Source organism: Pongo abelii, chromosome 4, assembly GCF_028885655.2.
Source record: "Pongo abelii isolate AG06213 chromosome 4, NHGRI_mPonAbe1-v2.0_pri, whole genome shotgun sequence".
NCBI classification, from domain to species: Eukaryota; Metazoa; Chordata; class Mammalia; order Primates; family Hominidae; genus Pongo; species Pongo abelii.
In genome coordinates, this window is record NC_071989.2 from 1456636 (window position 1) to 1473777 (window position 17142).

Consider the following 17142-nt stretch of genomic DNA (forward strand, 5'->3'; position numbering starts at 1 on the left):
TGTGGTCGCCGCCGCTGGGACATCTGCTTGAGGGAAGAAAAGACGCCGCGCCTTCCTGGCCTCCGCCTGTGTCCTCACTGGCTGCGCTCTCACCCGGGAAGGGGGCCGCGGGGCCCTCGCTGGCTGCGCTCTCACCCGGGAAGGGGGCCGCGGGGGCCCTCGCTGGCTGCGCTCTCACCCGGGAAGGGGGCCGCGGGGCCCTCGCTGGCTGCGCTCTCACCTAGGAAGGAGGCCGCGGGGCCCTCGCTGGCTGCGCTCTCACCTAGGAAGGAGGCCGCGGGGCCCTCGCTGGCTGCGCTCTCACCTAGGAAGGAGGCCGCGGGGCCCTCGCTGGCTGCGCTCTCACCTAGGAAGGAGGCCGCGGGGCCCTCGCTGGCTGCGCTCTCACCCGGGAAGGAGGCCGCGCGGCCCAACTGGCTGCGCTCTCACCCGGGAAGGGGGCCGCGGGGCCCTCGCTGGCTGCGCTCTCACCCAGGAAGGGGGCCGCGGGGCCCTCGCTGGCTGCGCTCTCACCCGGGAAGGGGGCCGCGGGGGCCCTCGCTGGCTGCGCTCTCACCCGGGAAGGGGGCCGCGGGGGCCCTCGCTGGCTGCGCTCTCACCCGGGAAGGGGGCCGCGGGGCCCAACTGGCTGCGCTCTCACCCGGGAAGGGGGCCGCGGGGGCCCTCGCTGGCTGCGCTCTCACCCGGGAAGGGGGCCGCGGGGGCCCTCGCTGGCTGCGCTCTCACCCGGGAAGGGGGCCGCGGGGGCCCTCGCTGGCTGCGCTCTCACCCGGGAAGGGGGCCGCGGGGGCCCTCGCTGGCTGCGCTCTCACCCGGGAAGGGGGCCGCGGGGGCCCTCGCTGGCTGCGCTCTCACCCGGGAAGGGGGCCGCGGGGGCCCTCGCTGGCTGCGCTCTCACCCGGGAAGGGGGCCGCGGGGGCCCTCGCTGGCTGCGCTCTCACCCGGGAAGGGGGCCGCGGGGCCCTCGCTGGCTGCGCTCTCACCCGGGAAGGAGGCCGCGGGGCCCTCGCTGGCTGCGCTCTCACCCGGGAAGGAGGCCGCGCGGCCCTCGCTGGCTGCGCTCTCACCTAGGAAGGAGGCCGCGGGGCCCAACTGGCTGCGCTCTCACCCGGGAAGGGGGCCGCGGGGGCCCTCGCTGGCTGCGCTCTCACCCGGGAAGGGGGCCGCGGGGCCCTCGCTGGCTGCGCTCTCACCCGGGAAGGGGGCCGCGGGGCCCAACTGGCTGCGCTCTCACCCGGGAAGGGGGCCGCGGGGCCCTCGCTGGCTGCGCTCTCACCCGGGAAGGGGGCCGCGGGGCCCTCGCTGGCTGCGCTCTCACCCGGGAAGGGGGCCGCGGGGGCCCTCGCTGGCTGCGCTCTCACCCGGGAAGGGGGCCGCGGGGCCCTCGCTGGCTGCGCTCTCACCCGGGAAGGGGGCCGCGGGGGCCCTCGCTGGCTGCGCTCTCACCCGGGAAGGGGGCCGCGGGGGCCCTCGCTGGCTGCGCTCTCACCCGGGAAGGGGGCCGCGGGGGCCCTCGCTGGCTGCGCTCTCACCCGGGAAGGGGGCCGCGGGGGCCCTCGCTGGCTGCGCTCTCACCCGGGAAGGGGGCCGCGGGGCCCTCGCTGGCTGCGCTCTCACCCGGGAAGGGGGCCGCGGGGCCCTCGCTGGCTGCGCTCTCACCTAGGAAGGGGGCCGCGGGGCCCTCGCTGGCTGCGCTCTCACCTAGGAAGGGGGCCGCGGGGCCCTCGCTGGCTGCGCTCTCACCTAGGAAGGGGGCCGCGGGGCCCTCGCTGGCTGCGCTCTCACCTAGGAAGGAGGCCGCGGGGCCCTCGCTGGCTGCGCTCTCACCCGGGAAGGGGGCCGCGGGGCCCTCGCTGGCTGCGCTCTCACCTAGGAAGGGGGCCGCGGGGCCCTCGCTGGCTGCGCTCTCACCTGGGAAGGGGGCCGCGGGGCCCTCGCTGGCTGCGCTCTCACCTGGGAAGGGGGCCGCGGGGCCCTCGCTGGCTGCGCTCTCACCTGGGAAGGGGGCCGCGGGGCCCTCGCTGGCTGCGCTCTCACCTAGGAAGGAGGCCGCGGGGCCCTGTGTGGTGGTCACGGCCACGTGACAGGCAGCGCTAAGACAACATGAGAATCCGGAACACAGACAGCACAAGTCCCAGGCCAGAAGACCTCCGGATCTTCATGTTAGCAACTTATCAGCATGCTATCATTTTGAAATGGGAAAAACATTAAAACACCTAAAACGTGTATCGAAATATGGAGGGGGCTCAGAGCTGAGGGCGGAAGCTGAGACCTGCGTGTGAACTTCCCCATCTCATCTCCACAGGAAGCCCGGGGTTCCCACAACCAGGCGTTGTGTTATTACAGTGAGCTGTTTCTGGAAGAAATTAGATGGCCGATAAATTTGGAAAATAAAGTAAAAATCAGCCTAGGTTAACTGAATTTGTGTACTCTTTATCTCTTTTTAAAATAGGTACAAATTTAGCCTTTTAAATGTGTGTATCCTCTTTCATATGAGGCTACAGATCAGGCTGTTATTCCACACGTCAGGGAATTGACACGCGGCAGACGGCACGGTGTGTAAGAAGCCACAGGCCACGCACACAGAGAACATGATTCAGCCTCATGAAAAGCCACGTCTCACTCAGCCACTGGGTTAAGTGGGCGATCACACTGGGTAAAACTACTGCACAGAGAAACAAGAGCCTGAAGCCTTACTGGATTCACATTCCCCTGGGACAGATGATCCTCTCAGAAGACTTCCAGGCCAGGGGTCCCCATGGATCTGAGCCAAGGCGGTCGCTAGGAGAGCACAGAGCCTCCTCTCGTGGGGCCACCTTGGAATGGCCTTTGTGTATGCGGATGATAAACAATGGTGTAGTTACACATGGAGACGCTGGGGACCAACCCAGGGTGCTGCTTTTCTAGAGGAGGGGGGATTACACAGGCGTGCACTTCTTCACCACCTGTTCAGCTGCACATTTAAAAATGTACTTTTCTGGCTATGCATGGTGGCTCACGCCTGTAATCACAGCACTTCGGGAGGCCAAGGCAGGTGGATCACTTGAGGTCAGGAGCTCAAGACCAGCCTGGCCAACATGGTGAAACCCTGTCTCTACTAAAAATACAAAAATTAGCTGGGCGTGGTGGCATGCGTCTGTAATCCCAGCCACTCAGGAGGCTGAGGCAGGAGAACTGCTTGAACCCAAGAGGCGGAGGTTGCAGTGAGCCGAGATTGTGCCACTGCACTCCAGCCTGGGCAACAGAGTGAGACTCCATCTGAAGAAAACTAATCTAAACTAAAAAATAAAGATGTAGTCTTCCGTACGCATGTTATTTTCCACACACACAAAAAAAAACACGTACAAAAATAAAAGCCAACAGACAGCAATTGATGCCTAAGATGGAAGAAACAAGGCAGTCGGGGAGGGAGAAGTGAGCCTGTGGAGGAGGCTGCGGCGGGCACAGGAGCCGGTCCCGGGCAGGCTCAGCTGCAGAGGAGGCTGCGGCAGGCATAGGAGCCGGTCCCGGGCAGGTTCAGGGGTAGGAGAGAGGACAGCAGGGAAAAAGGGATTAAAACCCAGGCGACCCTTGGAGGAACACACCTCCCAGCCCCCAAATCGAATTGCAGGGACAGACGGTGCTCAGGGGAAATGTACTGGGTGTCGGGGCAGGGAAAAAGCAGCCTCAGCTCTTCTCTAAAGATCTTGGAGGAATTTTATACCCAAACTATCCACATGTGAAAACCCGGACTGCTGGTGTGGATGACAGCCTCAGAGAAAAGCTCCACTCGCTGTGGGGTTGGGGACCCAGTAGCCACTCACCCCAAGGCAAAGGGAGCCAGCACAAGCCCAAGGTGCTCAGGTGCCTCAGCAGCCCGTTCCCAGGGGAATGTGAATAGGGAGACGGATCTATCTGCATACACAGGAGCGGGGATCTCCATCAGCACCCCCGGGAAATCCACTCCGTCCTACCGTCCTCACATGGACGACACCCAAGAATCCTGAGACGTGTGAGCAGAGCAGCTGCATGGCAGAGAAGCAGAGGACTGACCCCAAGGAGACAGAAAGGGTGGGTATCAGAAGAGGGGTGCAAAACATCCACCACACTCGCCAAGAAAGTCAGGAAGAACAGGGTGCTGAGGAGCATCAAAGAACAAGAAAACATTCTCAGAAACCAAGACTCGCACTGTGGAGACAAACAACTCACAGGACAGCCTGGGAAATGAGGAGGAGGAAATCTCCCAGAACATGCAGGGGGAAAAGGAGGAAGGCCGCTGAGGCCTGCATCTCCTCAACCCAGCTGGCATGCGGAGGTGGGCGGGGGAGGCCCACATGTCTAAGCGTGAGGGGCAGGCGCAGGCCCCAACTCTGCAGGTTCCAAATGTTCTGCTGTGAGCGGAGGAAAGAGGCAGAGCGGAGGCAAGAGGCAGAGTGGAGCCGGCCCTGGAGAGGACCTATACACATGTACACAGCCTGAGTGCTGGCTACGGTGCCAGGCTGGTGGGGCAGGGCAAGGGAAGGGGCCCTGGGGCCACGTCTGGTGGGGCTTCAAGGAGCCAAGTCTGGTGATCCATGTGGGCTGGCTTAGCTGGGTCAGGGACGGCCCCTGGGCGGCTGGTGGGAGGGCTGTGTTGGGCTGGCAGGTGTGGAGGGGTAGCCCCAGGCTGAGACGCAGGTGGCAGGAGCTGCTGGCTTCTGGGAGACCAGATAAAGTGGCTTGATGCTCAAGTTCAAGCTCCAACTGCCAGGCCAACATACGGGGAGTACCTAGAGTCATCATGGGGATGGCATCCCCAAACCTGGGAACGGGTGTTCCCACACAGAGCATTCAGGAAAGGGCACCATCCATCTGAACCGTCCAGTCAGCCAAGGGGCAGCTCCTGGAGGACCTGGCCCAGCTCAGGACTTGGCCCGTGGTCAAGGATTCAGCGCCAGATGGTCGGGTTTTGCAAAACGATGCTACGGTTTTTACAACACTGTGTGTGTTGAAAGTAACTTAAAATAGTGCCTTTTGCGAAACTGTGTCATTCTTTCACTGAAAGCCTAAGATTTTTATTTTAGGAAGGTTTGAATGACACTAACTTACATTCAGCAAAAATGCTTTAATTCAACATCAATCTATTCAAAACTGCAGAGCGGTGCATAACGTGAGCCAACTTAACTCCCAAACTGACTACGTAATTATTATTCAGTGGTACACTCTGAATCTGCTATTTCAAATCCAGTTTTCTCCTGATCCCTTGCGTCCCTAACTACGGTGCTTTTGTGACTAGGTTTCCCCTTGGGGAGTTCAGAATTCAGGGTTTGTTCTCTCTTCTGTTTCCTTTCAAGCACCAAGCCAAGCCCAGGACTCTGCACCAAGGGAGCTTTCATCAGTGCTGCTGAAGGAGACACCAGGGGCTCCAGGGGTGGGATTCAATGCCAGGCAGCACGGGCAGCTTGAGTGCCCACAAGCATCTGTGCATACTCTCACACATGCACACACATTCACCTGCACACACACATGCACACATTCACACGCATACACAGACATCGCTCTCATACTCATACACACATGCACACACACACCCATACATATGTACACACATATACTCTCATACACATATGTACATACATATGTGGACACCTATACACATGTATACTTGCACATATACACACATACACACATGTACACAGAGACACAACACTCATACACTTGTACATACTGTCATACATGTACATGTATGTGCACACGATACAGACATCCATCCATCCATACACACATATATACATGCACTCTCATGTATACACATGCAACACACACAGGTACACAGCACACACATATACACATGTACACACTCTCATACCCACACATACTTGCGCCGGCGGCTCACATACACACATACACAAATGCAACCACACACCTATGCACATGTACCTACTCTCGTGCATACACACACACACGCGTGCACACTCACACACACCCTCTCTGCACACATACACAGAATGATACACAGTGAGTCTCCACAGACCCAGATGCCCAAAGATCTCATGAAGCAGAGGTGACAGAAACCCCAACGTGTCACTGTCATGGGACATTTTACACGTGCATGAGATGTACATATGAAAGCATCTGTGAAGTACAGCTGCTAGAATAAGAGTCCGTCGTGGTCCATTTATCGCCTGTTGAAGCCAAGTCAATTATTCACAGACAAGAAAAGCCACCAGGGTTAGCAGAGTGAAATGGAAAATTGCCCCAAGCCATCTGTTTTGAAAAGTGAGAGCCTGTGCTCGCAGGGAACTCCTGCCTCCCGAGATAGAACAGAGGAGGTGGGGAGCTCGGCCCAACAAGGACACGGGGAGTAAAGAGAAAGGGTGCCAGGAAAGCTCCATGAAGCCATTGCTACCCACAGCACCACATTCAGCCAGGTCACCTGCAGCCTGCTTCACACTACAGAACCCCCACTTTCTAGCTGTGGCTTCTCAACTCAGCAAAACTGAGAGCCTGACTTTGATTTGGCCTTGATTTACTTTGCTTGGTTATATATTTGATACCCAATTCCTATTTTATGGTTAAAACATTTCAAAAACAAACCTCAAGATAAAGCATAAGAGAATTTTAAAAATCTAGAAAGGCAAAATGAAGAACCAAAGCCAATGATGATCCTGTTGCCCCTAAAGAACCCAGGCTGCCCCGGGTCACCACCACCCAGCGAGCTGCTCAACGTCCACCCGCTCAGCAGGGCCCAGACTGAGGGACCCCCAACGCCCAGGCTGCCCTCAACTACGACTGCACCATGTCTGCACGCAACGGTGCGGCAAACCCGGGACCCTAAGTGGCCGTCTTTCCCCTGCACCTAACTGCGTGTCTGAGTGTGGCCCTGGGTATCGAAGAGAACCGAAGCTCAGGCAGATGTCAGCTCCCATCAGCCTCTCGGCTGTACATACAACCCACAGATCAGACATCTTCCAGAGAAAGGAAGGGTGCGGGCATGCCCACTACACCTGTCGGGGGCCAGGCAGTGAATGAATTAGGCTCTACGGCCACACGGCCTCTGTCCCCAACCACTTGGCCTGACTCCCCCCAATGCAGCCCTGAACATCACGCAGGCCAGCGGGCATGCCCGTGCTCCAGTAAAACTTTATTTATAGTCAGGCAGCAGCCTCCAATTAACTACTAATATTCCTGTTTCTGAATAAAATATTCAGGGAGCCCCTTCAGGATGATGAGAGATGTTAACAACACATGGAAGGGTTGTCAGAGCTGTGGTTATAGGACATGACTGATAACTTTTAAGACACTGAAAATATTTATCAAAGTATTTATGATATCTCAACATTTTCATTTGCTAATGGCAGATACTTTCAGTGAAAGCACAGCTTTAGGAATTTAAATGAAACAAGAAAATATTGTGATTTAGTTTAATTTTTTGTGGTCTGTTTTAGATCTTTAGTTGAGATGTATTCCTCATTGGGTAGGTGTGCTTTATTTATATTCCATGTTTAAAAGCCAGGAAGAGTTTAGGTCCACAAATCGAGTGAAAGACAGCCCTTGAGGGGTGGTGCCAGCAGGCAGCAGGCCAGGCCAACATTGGCTGACATGCAGTCTCAGAGGGCGGGGGAGGACCCGAGCCTCCTGTCTGAAGGCAGGGCTGGGCCTGGCTCCGGCCAGTTGCTGGCTCTGGGGAGCAGGCCCACTGGCCAGAGCTTCTGCTTTTCCAAGACTGGCCAGAAATGGGGATTTTGATGTCAAGTCACTAGGCCTTTATGATGCGGCAACCTGTTCCCACTTAGCCCACTTTTAATAAGACCAGGTTGGCAGGAGATGCCACAGCGGCCACCTGCCCCCCAGGCAGCCGTTCCCCTCATTGCTGCTGCTCTTACACCTGGAAGACGGCCCCTCCCGGGCCCACGGCACCCGCACTGGGTCCAGCTGCCTCTGCATGGGGGCCACTGAGGCGGGGACCTCCCTAGGCAGGAGGGCTGTGTCACTGTGGTGCCCTGTCACTGCAGCCCAAGAGGCCGTCCACTCACAGCCTGAGGGTCTGGGAGAGGCCACCATGGGCAGGGCCAGAGCTGAGGGTCTGAGGCGGGAGGGGTAAGGGGGCTGGCAGTCACAAAGCCACGAGAGGGTGTCCAGAAGCCTGACTTTTGTCAGCAACAGGGAGCCCTGGCAGGTTCTGGAGCAGAGAAGGCCATGGTGTAGCGGGGGTCTCTGTGCTCAAGGATGTGAAACGATGGCCACACATCCTGCAGAGCCCTGGAAAATGAAGCCTCAGAGCAGGACTGTGGCGGAGGCGTGGAAGACGGAGGCAGTGGGGAGGTGGCCGAGTCCCCGCTGGCAGGGGGCAGCCCTGGTGGACACTGGGCTCAGAAGGGAAGGACAGATGGGCTAGGGTGGAGAGACACAACCCCACTGTGAGAATGCATTCCCACTGTTTGGCCGCGTGACCCCCCGCCCAGGAGGAGAGCACAGCACATGCGCAACTTACTTCCTCCACAGGGCCAGGGGCTGCTCGGGTTCCTTCTCCACAGAGCCCAGGGATGCGACAAGTGCGAGGGGCCAGGCCAGCAGCATCATGGCAGCCGCAACCAGGAGCCGGACCGGGAAGAGCGTCAGTGTCATGAGGGCCACCTGCAGACAGAGGGGGGCGTTATCCAGAGAATCCATGTAGGATACCAGGCAGCTCCCCACCCAGCAGAGGCCAGCCCAGGGGGAGAGCACGCCCCGCAGAGTGGAGAGCTGGGGAGGGGCTACAGTCGGCACACAGCTGACCAAGGCTGACCAGCACTGACCGAGGCTGACCAAGGCTGACCAACACTGACCAGCACTGACCAGCACTGACCAGCACTGACCAAGGCTGACCAGCCCTGACCAAGGCTGACCAACATTGACTGGCACTGACCAAGGCTGACCAGCACTGACCAAGGCTGACCAACATTGACTGGCACTGACCAAGGCTGACCAGCCCTGACCAAGGCTGACCAACATTGACTGGCACTGACCAAGGCTGACCGGTGCTGATGCTGACCAGCCCTCACCATGGCTGTGGACACTGACCAGTGCTGACTGACATGCTCCACGCCCACTGCCCGCTTCCTGCCTCCTTACTGGAGCTGCCAAGCGAGTGGCTTGGGAAAGACACAGTGGAGCTTCCTCCTGCAAATTCAAGGGCCACTCTGAGGCAAAGTACACAACCCCAGGCAGCTCCACCCACCAGAACGCACCCCCAGGCAGCTCCACCCACCAGGACGCACCCCCAGGCAGCTCCGCCCCCCAGGACGCACCCCCAGGCAGCTCCGCCCCCCCCAGGCCGCACCCCCAGGCAGCTCCGCCCCCCAAGACGCACCCCCAGCCCCGCAGGCCTCACTCAGCAGTTTCCCCTGAAATCATTTATGCGGACATGAGAGTGCATACGCCACCCTAGGCAGTGTTGGTGACGTGAGCAGGTAGCTGGCCTGGAGTTTGCAAGGTTGGACCTCAGACCACAGAGAACACGGGAGAATGAAGGTGTGACTTTCCAGTCAATGGAAGACCCGGCGCAGGAGAGTGGACTGGCGGGAGGGTAGGGGCGCAGGTCAATATGGGGGCTCAGGAAGGCCCCCCAAGCCAGGGCAGGCCCCCATGCCAGGGAAGGCCGAGGCTGCGGGATCCCAGGCAGCCCAGGGTCCGATGATGGAGTTCCCTCCGGGAGGCGGAAAAGACTCCGTGCAGGGGAGCCGGCGGCTTTGGGTGAGGGGAAACACCAGTCCTGAGGTGCAGGTTTTGTGCAGAGACAGAAAAGACCCAGGAGACACAGACCGCAGTTGGCTCCCCAAGCGGCAGCCATCCCTAATTTCTGATGCCTGTCATGAGAGCGCTCCCACTCTGTTTCCTTGGTTTCTCCCTAGATTCTTTTGGGTTCTCAACGGAGACCAGTATAGCCCAAGAGAAACATGCCTGCCACATGTGTCATTTTAAACTTTCGAGTGGCCACATTTACAGGGAATGACAATTTAATATACACCTCATTTTGCCCGGTATATCTGAAATACCATTTCAACACGTACTCAACATAGAAGTTGCTACTGGCTAGTTTGCATTTTCTCACGCTGTCTTGGATGTGCAGTGTGCATTTCACTCTCACGGCCCCCCGTGTCTCCACCCTGTCAGTGTCCAGTGGTCAGGTCAGCCTGTCGGGTACGCAGATCTAAATGATGTTTGGTTTGCGAGAGATGACGACCTCTAATGCGCCTCCCCTTCCCCGCTTCCGGGGGTTGCTCCTCACTCTAGCTGGGTCCCTGCTTCCGCATCACGCTCACTGCACCAAGCAACCACAAATCTGTTATCCCGCCATTGGTGACGATTGTCACTGTTCCACATCGTGTTACTGGTGTCCAGCAAACGTTCTTTACTGCTGAGAAACCTTCCCAGGCCTCATCCTCCATGAGTTTTGTTTTGCTTTAAATCATGAACGGGTGCTGAGCTTTATCAGGGGTGCCTCCTGCATCTGTGGGGACAGCCATGTGCTGCTTCCCACTTTAATCCGCTAACGTGATACCTCACAGCCACGGTCTCTCTAATATTGAAAGCCAGCTTCAGTGCTGTGCAGCTACCTGTTAGGATTGTTTTTTAAAAGGAATTGCTAGGTCTGTTGGCTAACAGATGCTTGGGACTGTCACCAGCTGTTAAGTAAGACGCGCCTGTCACTTCCTCCCCGCGGCTTCCTCGTGCAGTCGCCCTATGAAACCAGCCACTGCTTCACCGTTTCCAACCCTACTGTTTAGAGTCCCTCTTTTTTCTTGGGTTGACTTCACTGTTTTTGTCAATGAGGAAGTCTCTTCCTGGAAGCTTTTGGCATATTTTTCCGTCCCGCTACCAAGGTCCCCTCCCAGCTGCCTTTAAGATAACTGAGTCAAGTTGCCCACCACACTCTCCTTGGGTTTACACCAAGGCTGCTCTCTGGTTTCCTTTCTAATGTTGCCTGTGTCTGCCAAAACTTCTAAACCTACGTCGCCAGATATTTTTCTATTTTATCAATCTTCTTACAGAACCATTTCAGATTTGTTCATTCTCTCTGTTGTGACCTAATCATATTAATTTTGGCTCTTATTAGTTCCTCTTTCTTCTGCTTTGAATTTAGTCAAATATTCTTTTCAACTTTTTGAGGGAAAAGCCCACGTTGTTATTTTCAGAAATACCTGATTTCCTGATATTCACATTTAGAACACAGCTTCCCCTAAGGACCACCTCAATTTAATCCCACAAGTCTAAGGGGCAGCCTTTTCCTTTATTTGTAAAATTTAGTTTTAAATGTTTCGTCCGTTCCCATCTACTGTTACTGTTTCATATTTTGTTGAGTGCAGCGGAGGAGACCGCAGCCTCGGCCTTCAGCCCGCCTGGTCCCGGGGCTCCAGGGCCACTGGCTGGGAAGAGGCCACTCCAGGGCGCATAAGCCTGGCTCTGCTGTTAAAGCCGACAGCTGGGCCGGGCATGGTGGCTCACATCTGTAATCCCAGCACTTTGGGAGGCCAAGGCGGGAGGATCACCTGAGGTCGGGAGTTCAAGACCAGCCTGACCAACATGGAGAAACCCCACCTCTACTAAAAATACACAAGTAGCTGGGCGTGGTGGCACATGCCTGTAATCCCAGCTACTCTGGAGGCTGAGGCAGGAGAATCACTTGGACCCAGGAGGTGGAGGTTGTGGTGAGCTGAGATCGCGCCATTGCACTCCAGCCTGGGCAACAAGAGCGAAACTGTCCCAAAAAAAAAAAAAAAAAAGCCGACAGTAAGTTACTGGGTAAGTTTCTTCTTCCCATAAATTGTTCTTAGAACCTGTTGCCTCCCCGGGCAGACACCATGAAGCAGTGATAAGCAGCACTAAGACAGTCTCAGGAAGTTCCCCACTCTGACCCTGCGGCCACGGCAGCCTCTGCCCACAGTCTGCTTCACTCCACTTCTGGCGCGGCAGCCAATTCTGCTACAACACTGCTTCCACCAGAGAGAGTGGAATAAAATCACAGTAACCCATGGCGTTCCTGAAACAGCACCAACTGCCAGGCCATTCCATATGGGACCGCCCACTGGGAAAGGCTCCGGGGCTGGGGGAGCAGCACCCCATCCCCAAACAACACAGGGCATGAACGAGCCCTGGGTGGGGAGGCCCTGCCTGCATCCCGGGTAGTCAAGCTGCTGGTTCCTTAGCACATAGGGTTCGCTGGGCCAGCCAGTGGGGGGATGCACTGTGCGACCACGTGACCCTCAGCCCACGCACCCCCGCACCTGCTCCTGTGCACATAGGGAAGACTGGGCGACCACCTGAGCCTCGACTTACACATCCCTGCAGCTGCTCCTTCATGCACGGGTTAGACTGCATGACCACCTGACCCTCGCCCCACACATCCATGCATCCATGCACCTGCTGCTTCGTGCACGGGGAGGACTGTGTGAACAAGTGACCTTCTGCACCAGCTCCTTCCTGTATGGGAAAGAATGCCTGACCACGTGACCCTCCCCACCCGTCAGTGCACCTGCTCCTGTTGGCGTCCCAGAAGACTTCGTGACCATGTGACCCTCAGCCCATGCATCCTTGTGCCTGCTCGTGGTGCATCAGGGAATGCGGCCCGTGCTTCTGAGCTTAGCATCAGCAAAGAGAGGGGCCTGTGGGCCACAGTTGCAATCGCTGACCCTCAGCAAACAGGGCTGATGAGTGGAGGGTGGAGAGGGAACATGTCCAGGGAGGAGCTCCCCAGGCCCCCAGCAGATGGGGAGGGTGTGGCTCTGCTCTGCAGTGCTGTGAAAACTGCTTGGAGAGGGGGCCTCTGGGAGCCCCAGGTAGGAGGAGGAGCAGTGCTCCTGGTGAAGAGCCCGGGCATCTCCACCGCTCTGCCTTCACCTCGCCCAGCTCTGGGCCTGTGCGCTCTTTCTCTGCCAGACTCGGCCTGCCCACAGGAGCCGGGAGCCCTCACCAAGGAGAACAGGACTTGGGTGACTGCTGTGGCTCCTTCCAGAAGCTTCTATGACCCTGCAACTTCTGCCCACCTGTCTCCTCCACAGGCCCCACCCCTGCGTCCAGCCTCAGGTCCACCCATTGGGATCCCTCCATTCCTCATGCCCCCATGCCCCGGTGCAGATGGGTCTGGATGGACTCTAGACCCCCAGGAGATGCCAGTATGGCAGAGCTGCAGAGAGAGAAGCTGGCTGGGGCAGCTGCAGCAGCCCAGCCCCTCAGCACTGGCGGGGGTGGCCAAGGGAGGCGCTGGGTAGGCAAAGAAATTCTTAGAAAATCCTGGCTAGACCAGAAACTCCCAGAACAAAGGCCCTCTAAGGAAAGGGGCCTGGTCGTGCGGTCTCCCAGGCAGCGTCGCTAGAGACTCAGGTCGCTAAAGTGGAGGCACTGGGCACAGCCATTCCTCCCCGAGGCAGCTTTGCAGTGTACACTGAGAGCAAGCGTGTGTTTACAGACCTGCAGCCACAGGGACACCTGGCAGAGAGGGCAGGTGTCTCTTCTCCTCATTCAAGCAAGGCCCAGCACCCTGGCTCAGAGGCTTCCACAGAAGCCCCCTTGGCACCTTCACCAGAGGCAGCAGGGGCAGCAAGCGGAACCAAGACATCACTGCAAGTCGTGGACAGGGATAAGCGGGCTGTCGCGTGGACAAGGCGGGCAGCCGTGGGGAGCCGGAGCAGCCTCCAGGCAGTGTGGCCAGACGCTGAATGTGGGGAGGGGGAGAGACTCAGAGAGGAGAGCATGGACCACGCTCCTGGTCACCATAGGTCAGGCCTCTACACGGCAGCCAACTGGGGAGGACACTGTGGATGCCTGCTGACGCTGAGACCTGCAACCTGGCCCTCCCAAGACAAGCTGCTGATGGCTGTGGACCGGCTGTCACCACAGGACCCTGATCACTCTGAGAAATGCCAGTTGGAGGAAGCAATATGGTCACCCTGTGTGTGAGCCATAAGTGAGGGTTTATAGCATAATCCTAATGGGGAACTTTGTCTGAAGTCTGAGGCTGAGTTACTTAAACTATTTGAAAGTTGGCTATGATAAACCAAGGCATCCAGGCAGTGACCTGCCCACACGCGTGGAGAGCTTTGGTGCAGACTGTGGCCGCTAAATACCACTTCCCAGCAGGAGGCCCAGGGCTCCTCAGCCGGGCTTGCTCCAGGTCACGGGTAGGAAATGCAGAGATGAAGACGGGACAGCATGGCGCAGCCCACATCAGGGAAGCTGGCAGAGACCGGGCGCGGGGGCTCACACCTGCAGTCTCAGGAGCATGGCGCAGCCCAAATCAAGGAAGCCGGCAGAGGCTCACGTCCTGAGGGCTGGCTCGAGGCCTACCCAGCTCACACACACTCACGTGACAGGGGTCCAGCAGCAGCCAATGCCAAGCCTGGTGCAGGAGCAGCACAGCAGACCAGTGGGAACTGACCCTCTCTGGGTCTAGATGCAAGCACCAGCTTCCAGAAAACCCCAATGACAACAAGGAGATGCAATCAATCAGAAAATGCAGAGAACTCCACAAAACACAGCCCATATCCATTGCAGCAAACAAGGAAGAGCTGGAGGACCCTCCTGATCCACATGCATCAGAGGCCCGAGGGGGCTTGTTCACCCCTCCACCTTGCGGGGATACAGAAGGTGCCATCTGTTGACCCGGAGGGGGTCCTTGGCAGACACCGAATCTGCCGGCATCTTGGACTTCAGCCTCCAGAATGGTGAGAAATCCGTGTCTGCTGTTTAGGAGCCACCTCGTCTGTGGTCCTTTGTGACAGCAGCCGCGCCAAGCAGGGTGGGCGCAGTGGGAGTGCACGTGACCCCGGCCTGGCCACACACCGTCATTCTCCGGGCTGGGGGACAGGTCCCAGGCCCACTGTATTATCACTGCTTTGGTGTTCTGGGTTGAATTTTGCCCCCTTCCCCAATTCCTGTTGATGTCCTGACCCCCAGGACTCCAGAGGGTGACTGTATTTGGAGATGGGGCCGTTACAGAGGTGATGAAGGTGGAATGAGATCATCTGGGGGCCCTGAGCCAACCTGCCTGGCGTCCTTATATGAAGAGGAGATGAGGACACAGACACCTAGGGAAGGACGGCCCTGTGAGGACGCAGAAGGCGCCATCTGTAAGCCCAGGAGAGGCCTCAGGAGGAACCAGCCCTGCTGTGCCTCGGTCTCAGACTCCAGCCTCCAGGATGGTGAGAGAACAATGTCTGTGGTTTAAGCCCCATCTGAGGCACTTTATTATGGAAGCCTGAGCTGAGAAAAACATTTGACATATATTTGAAATTTCCCATAATAAAAAGGATAAAAGTGATGAGTCTTGGTTTAAATGTAAACAAGGCCATCCAAATGTTGGCCTGGAACTCTCTGGAAGTCTCTGAGTGAAGGCGCCGGTGGTCACAATGCCCAGGCCCAGGCTCTCTGATGTCGGGCAGCTGGCAAACCCCTCCCTCGTCTCTGCCAGGGCCACCAGGGCCGTAAGCAGCCCCAGGCCCCAGCATCACCCGGCGTTTCACAATCAGTGCTGAACCCAAAGACACGAGGTTGCCAGAGAACATGTGGTCCCTCTCGTGTGCACTCATGCCATCGCAGTGCCCGGCAGGGGTGCTGCGGTGAGGTCCACCAGGTGCAGTGATGCTGCGGCCCCTCTGAGCCCACTTGTTGGAGATGTCACACTGCAGTGCTCCAGTCAGTGAAGGGGCTCCAATGCACCTGCAACAAGGCAGGGGTGGAGGGGAGGCTGCCCAAAGGACGGGGCCTGGAGACTCGAAGGACACGAGGCTGTATCACCCCGCACCGGCGGCCGGGGCAGATGCTCAGTGCCAGCCACCCCAAGCTCTACGGTTAGCACAGTGGAGGCAGCTCACAGGAATGCTCCCTCCTGAAGGTGCATCCCAACATTGCTGCTTTAATTATGGGGAAAAAATTATCCCAGCTCCACAGGATATGTGACAGTGCGCTTGTAAATCCACGAAAGAACGTTCACTCCTCCCACGGTGAGAGGGCGAGCGGCAGCACACACAGGCGCCTGCTGTCCAAGGTCTAATTTTCTTTTGCTTTTTCCTTTTAGAGAAGAACAACTTTTGAAAGCACAGCAGTTCTCTCAGGCATCCCATCAGACGGAGCTGGCACTTCCAACAGCAAACACCACCAGCCCGCCCTTAGCATCTGAGAGCTGGAGGGAGCTTCGGGAATCACCCACTACCGTCCAGCACCCACAGACACAAACTGAGCAAGGCAGCGGCAGGAAACGCCATCCTTTTCTGTCTCCCCAATCACCAAAACACCTTTATTCATATAACATGCCTTCTGGTCCAAACCAAACACTGCATTCAAATATGGAATCAGTGATCACGCCCACAATGAATTCTCATAGTTACAATACTGAAAGCAGACACGAAATGTGAAAAACTGGCACCATGAACCATTGCCGTGGGCTCTCTCCACACACAACCGCTCTTACCTTTGGAGCCCAAGGCACGGCCCGCACCCTAGGTGCTACAGATCCCAGGTGAGACCTGCAGGAGGAGGGAAGGGCTGCCAGGAGCGCAGGCCACATCGCGGGGACAGTTTCATCGGGAGCAACATTTTGTTTACTGGGTATTCCCATTTCTGTTTGCATAATTTGCTCATTTATATAAATGTATATACATCTTTTGCCAAATGTATGGTGGGTTTCTTTGTCTTTTTCTCACCCCTGTGAACACCCATTGTCTCCCTGACCTTAGATTTCAGTGAGGTCACACTCTGGAGCTTTTCACCCCCACCCCGTGTGACTGCAGGAGGATCTGCGCCTCCCCACAGGAACCCCTCTCCCCCAGAGCCCGTGCTTACTGCTATCTATAAAGCTGTTTCTTCTTTGCTCTCCCACTCAAATCTAAAATTAAATATAGCTTTTCTAAAACTGAACTGTTTTTCTTTTCAAACCCTCAACCAGCCGCACCGCCTCCTGCCACTGTCATCTCTACTCCACCGTCCTCACCAGAACCCTTGGCACTGTCACCTACCCGAGGCTCTCACCTGCAAGATGACAGTGTGTCCAGTAATTCCCTTTGAATTTGCAAATCGGCCCCTCAGTCCCACAGCACAGTGATTCTCCTAGACCACTCTATTTACCGTTTTCAACCCACTCCAGTCTGCAGGCATCTTACAAGGATGCTGCACGGTGTTGAATGGGATCAAAGCCAGTCTGGTCTTGGC

At 57.3% G+C, this 17142-nt stretch overlaps 1 protein-coding gene across 1 annotated transcript in view; it reads right to left on the reverse strand.

The window, feature by feature from the left end:
• Positions 1 to 17142, reverse strand: part of LPCAT1 (lysophosphatidylcholine acyltransferase 1) — a 63730-nt gene that overhangs the window by 33738 nt on the left and 12850 nt on the right. Inside the window, exon 2 of the mRNA XM_002815391.4 lies at positions 8453 to 8595. Within this exon, the coding sequence (XP_002815437.1) occupies positions 8453 to 8595 (143 nt within the window). The remainder of the gene's footprint in view (positions 1 to 8452; positions 8596 to 17142) is intronic.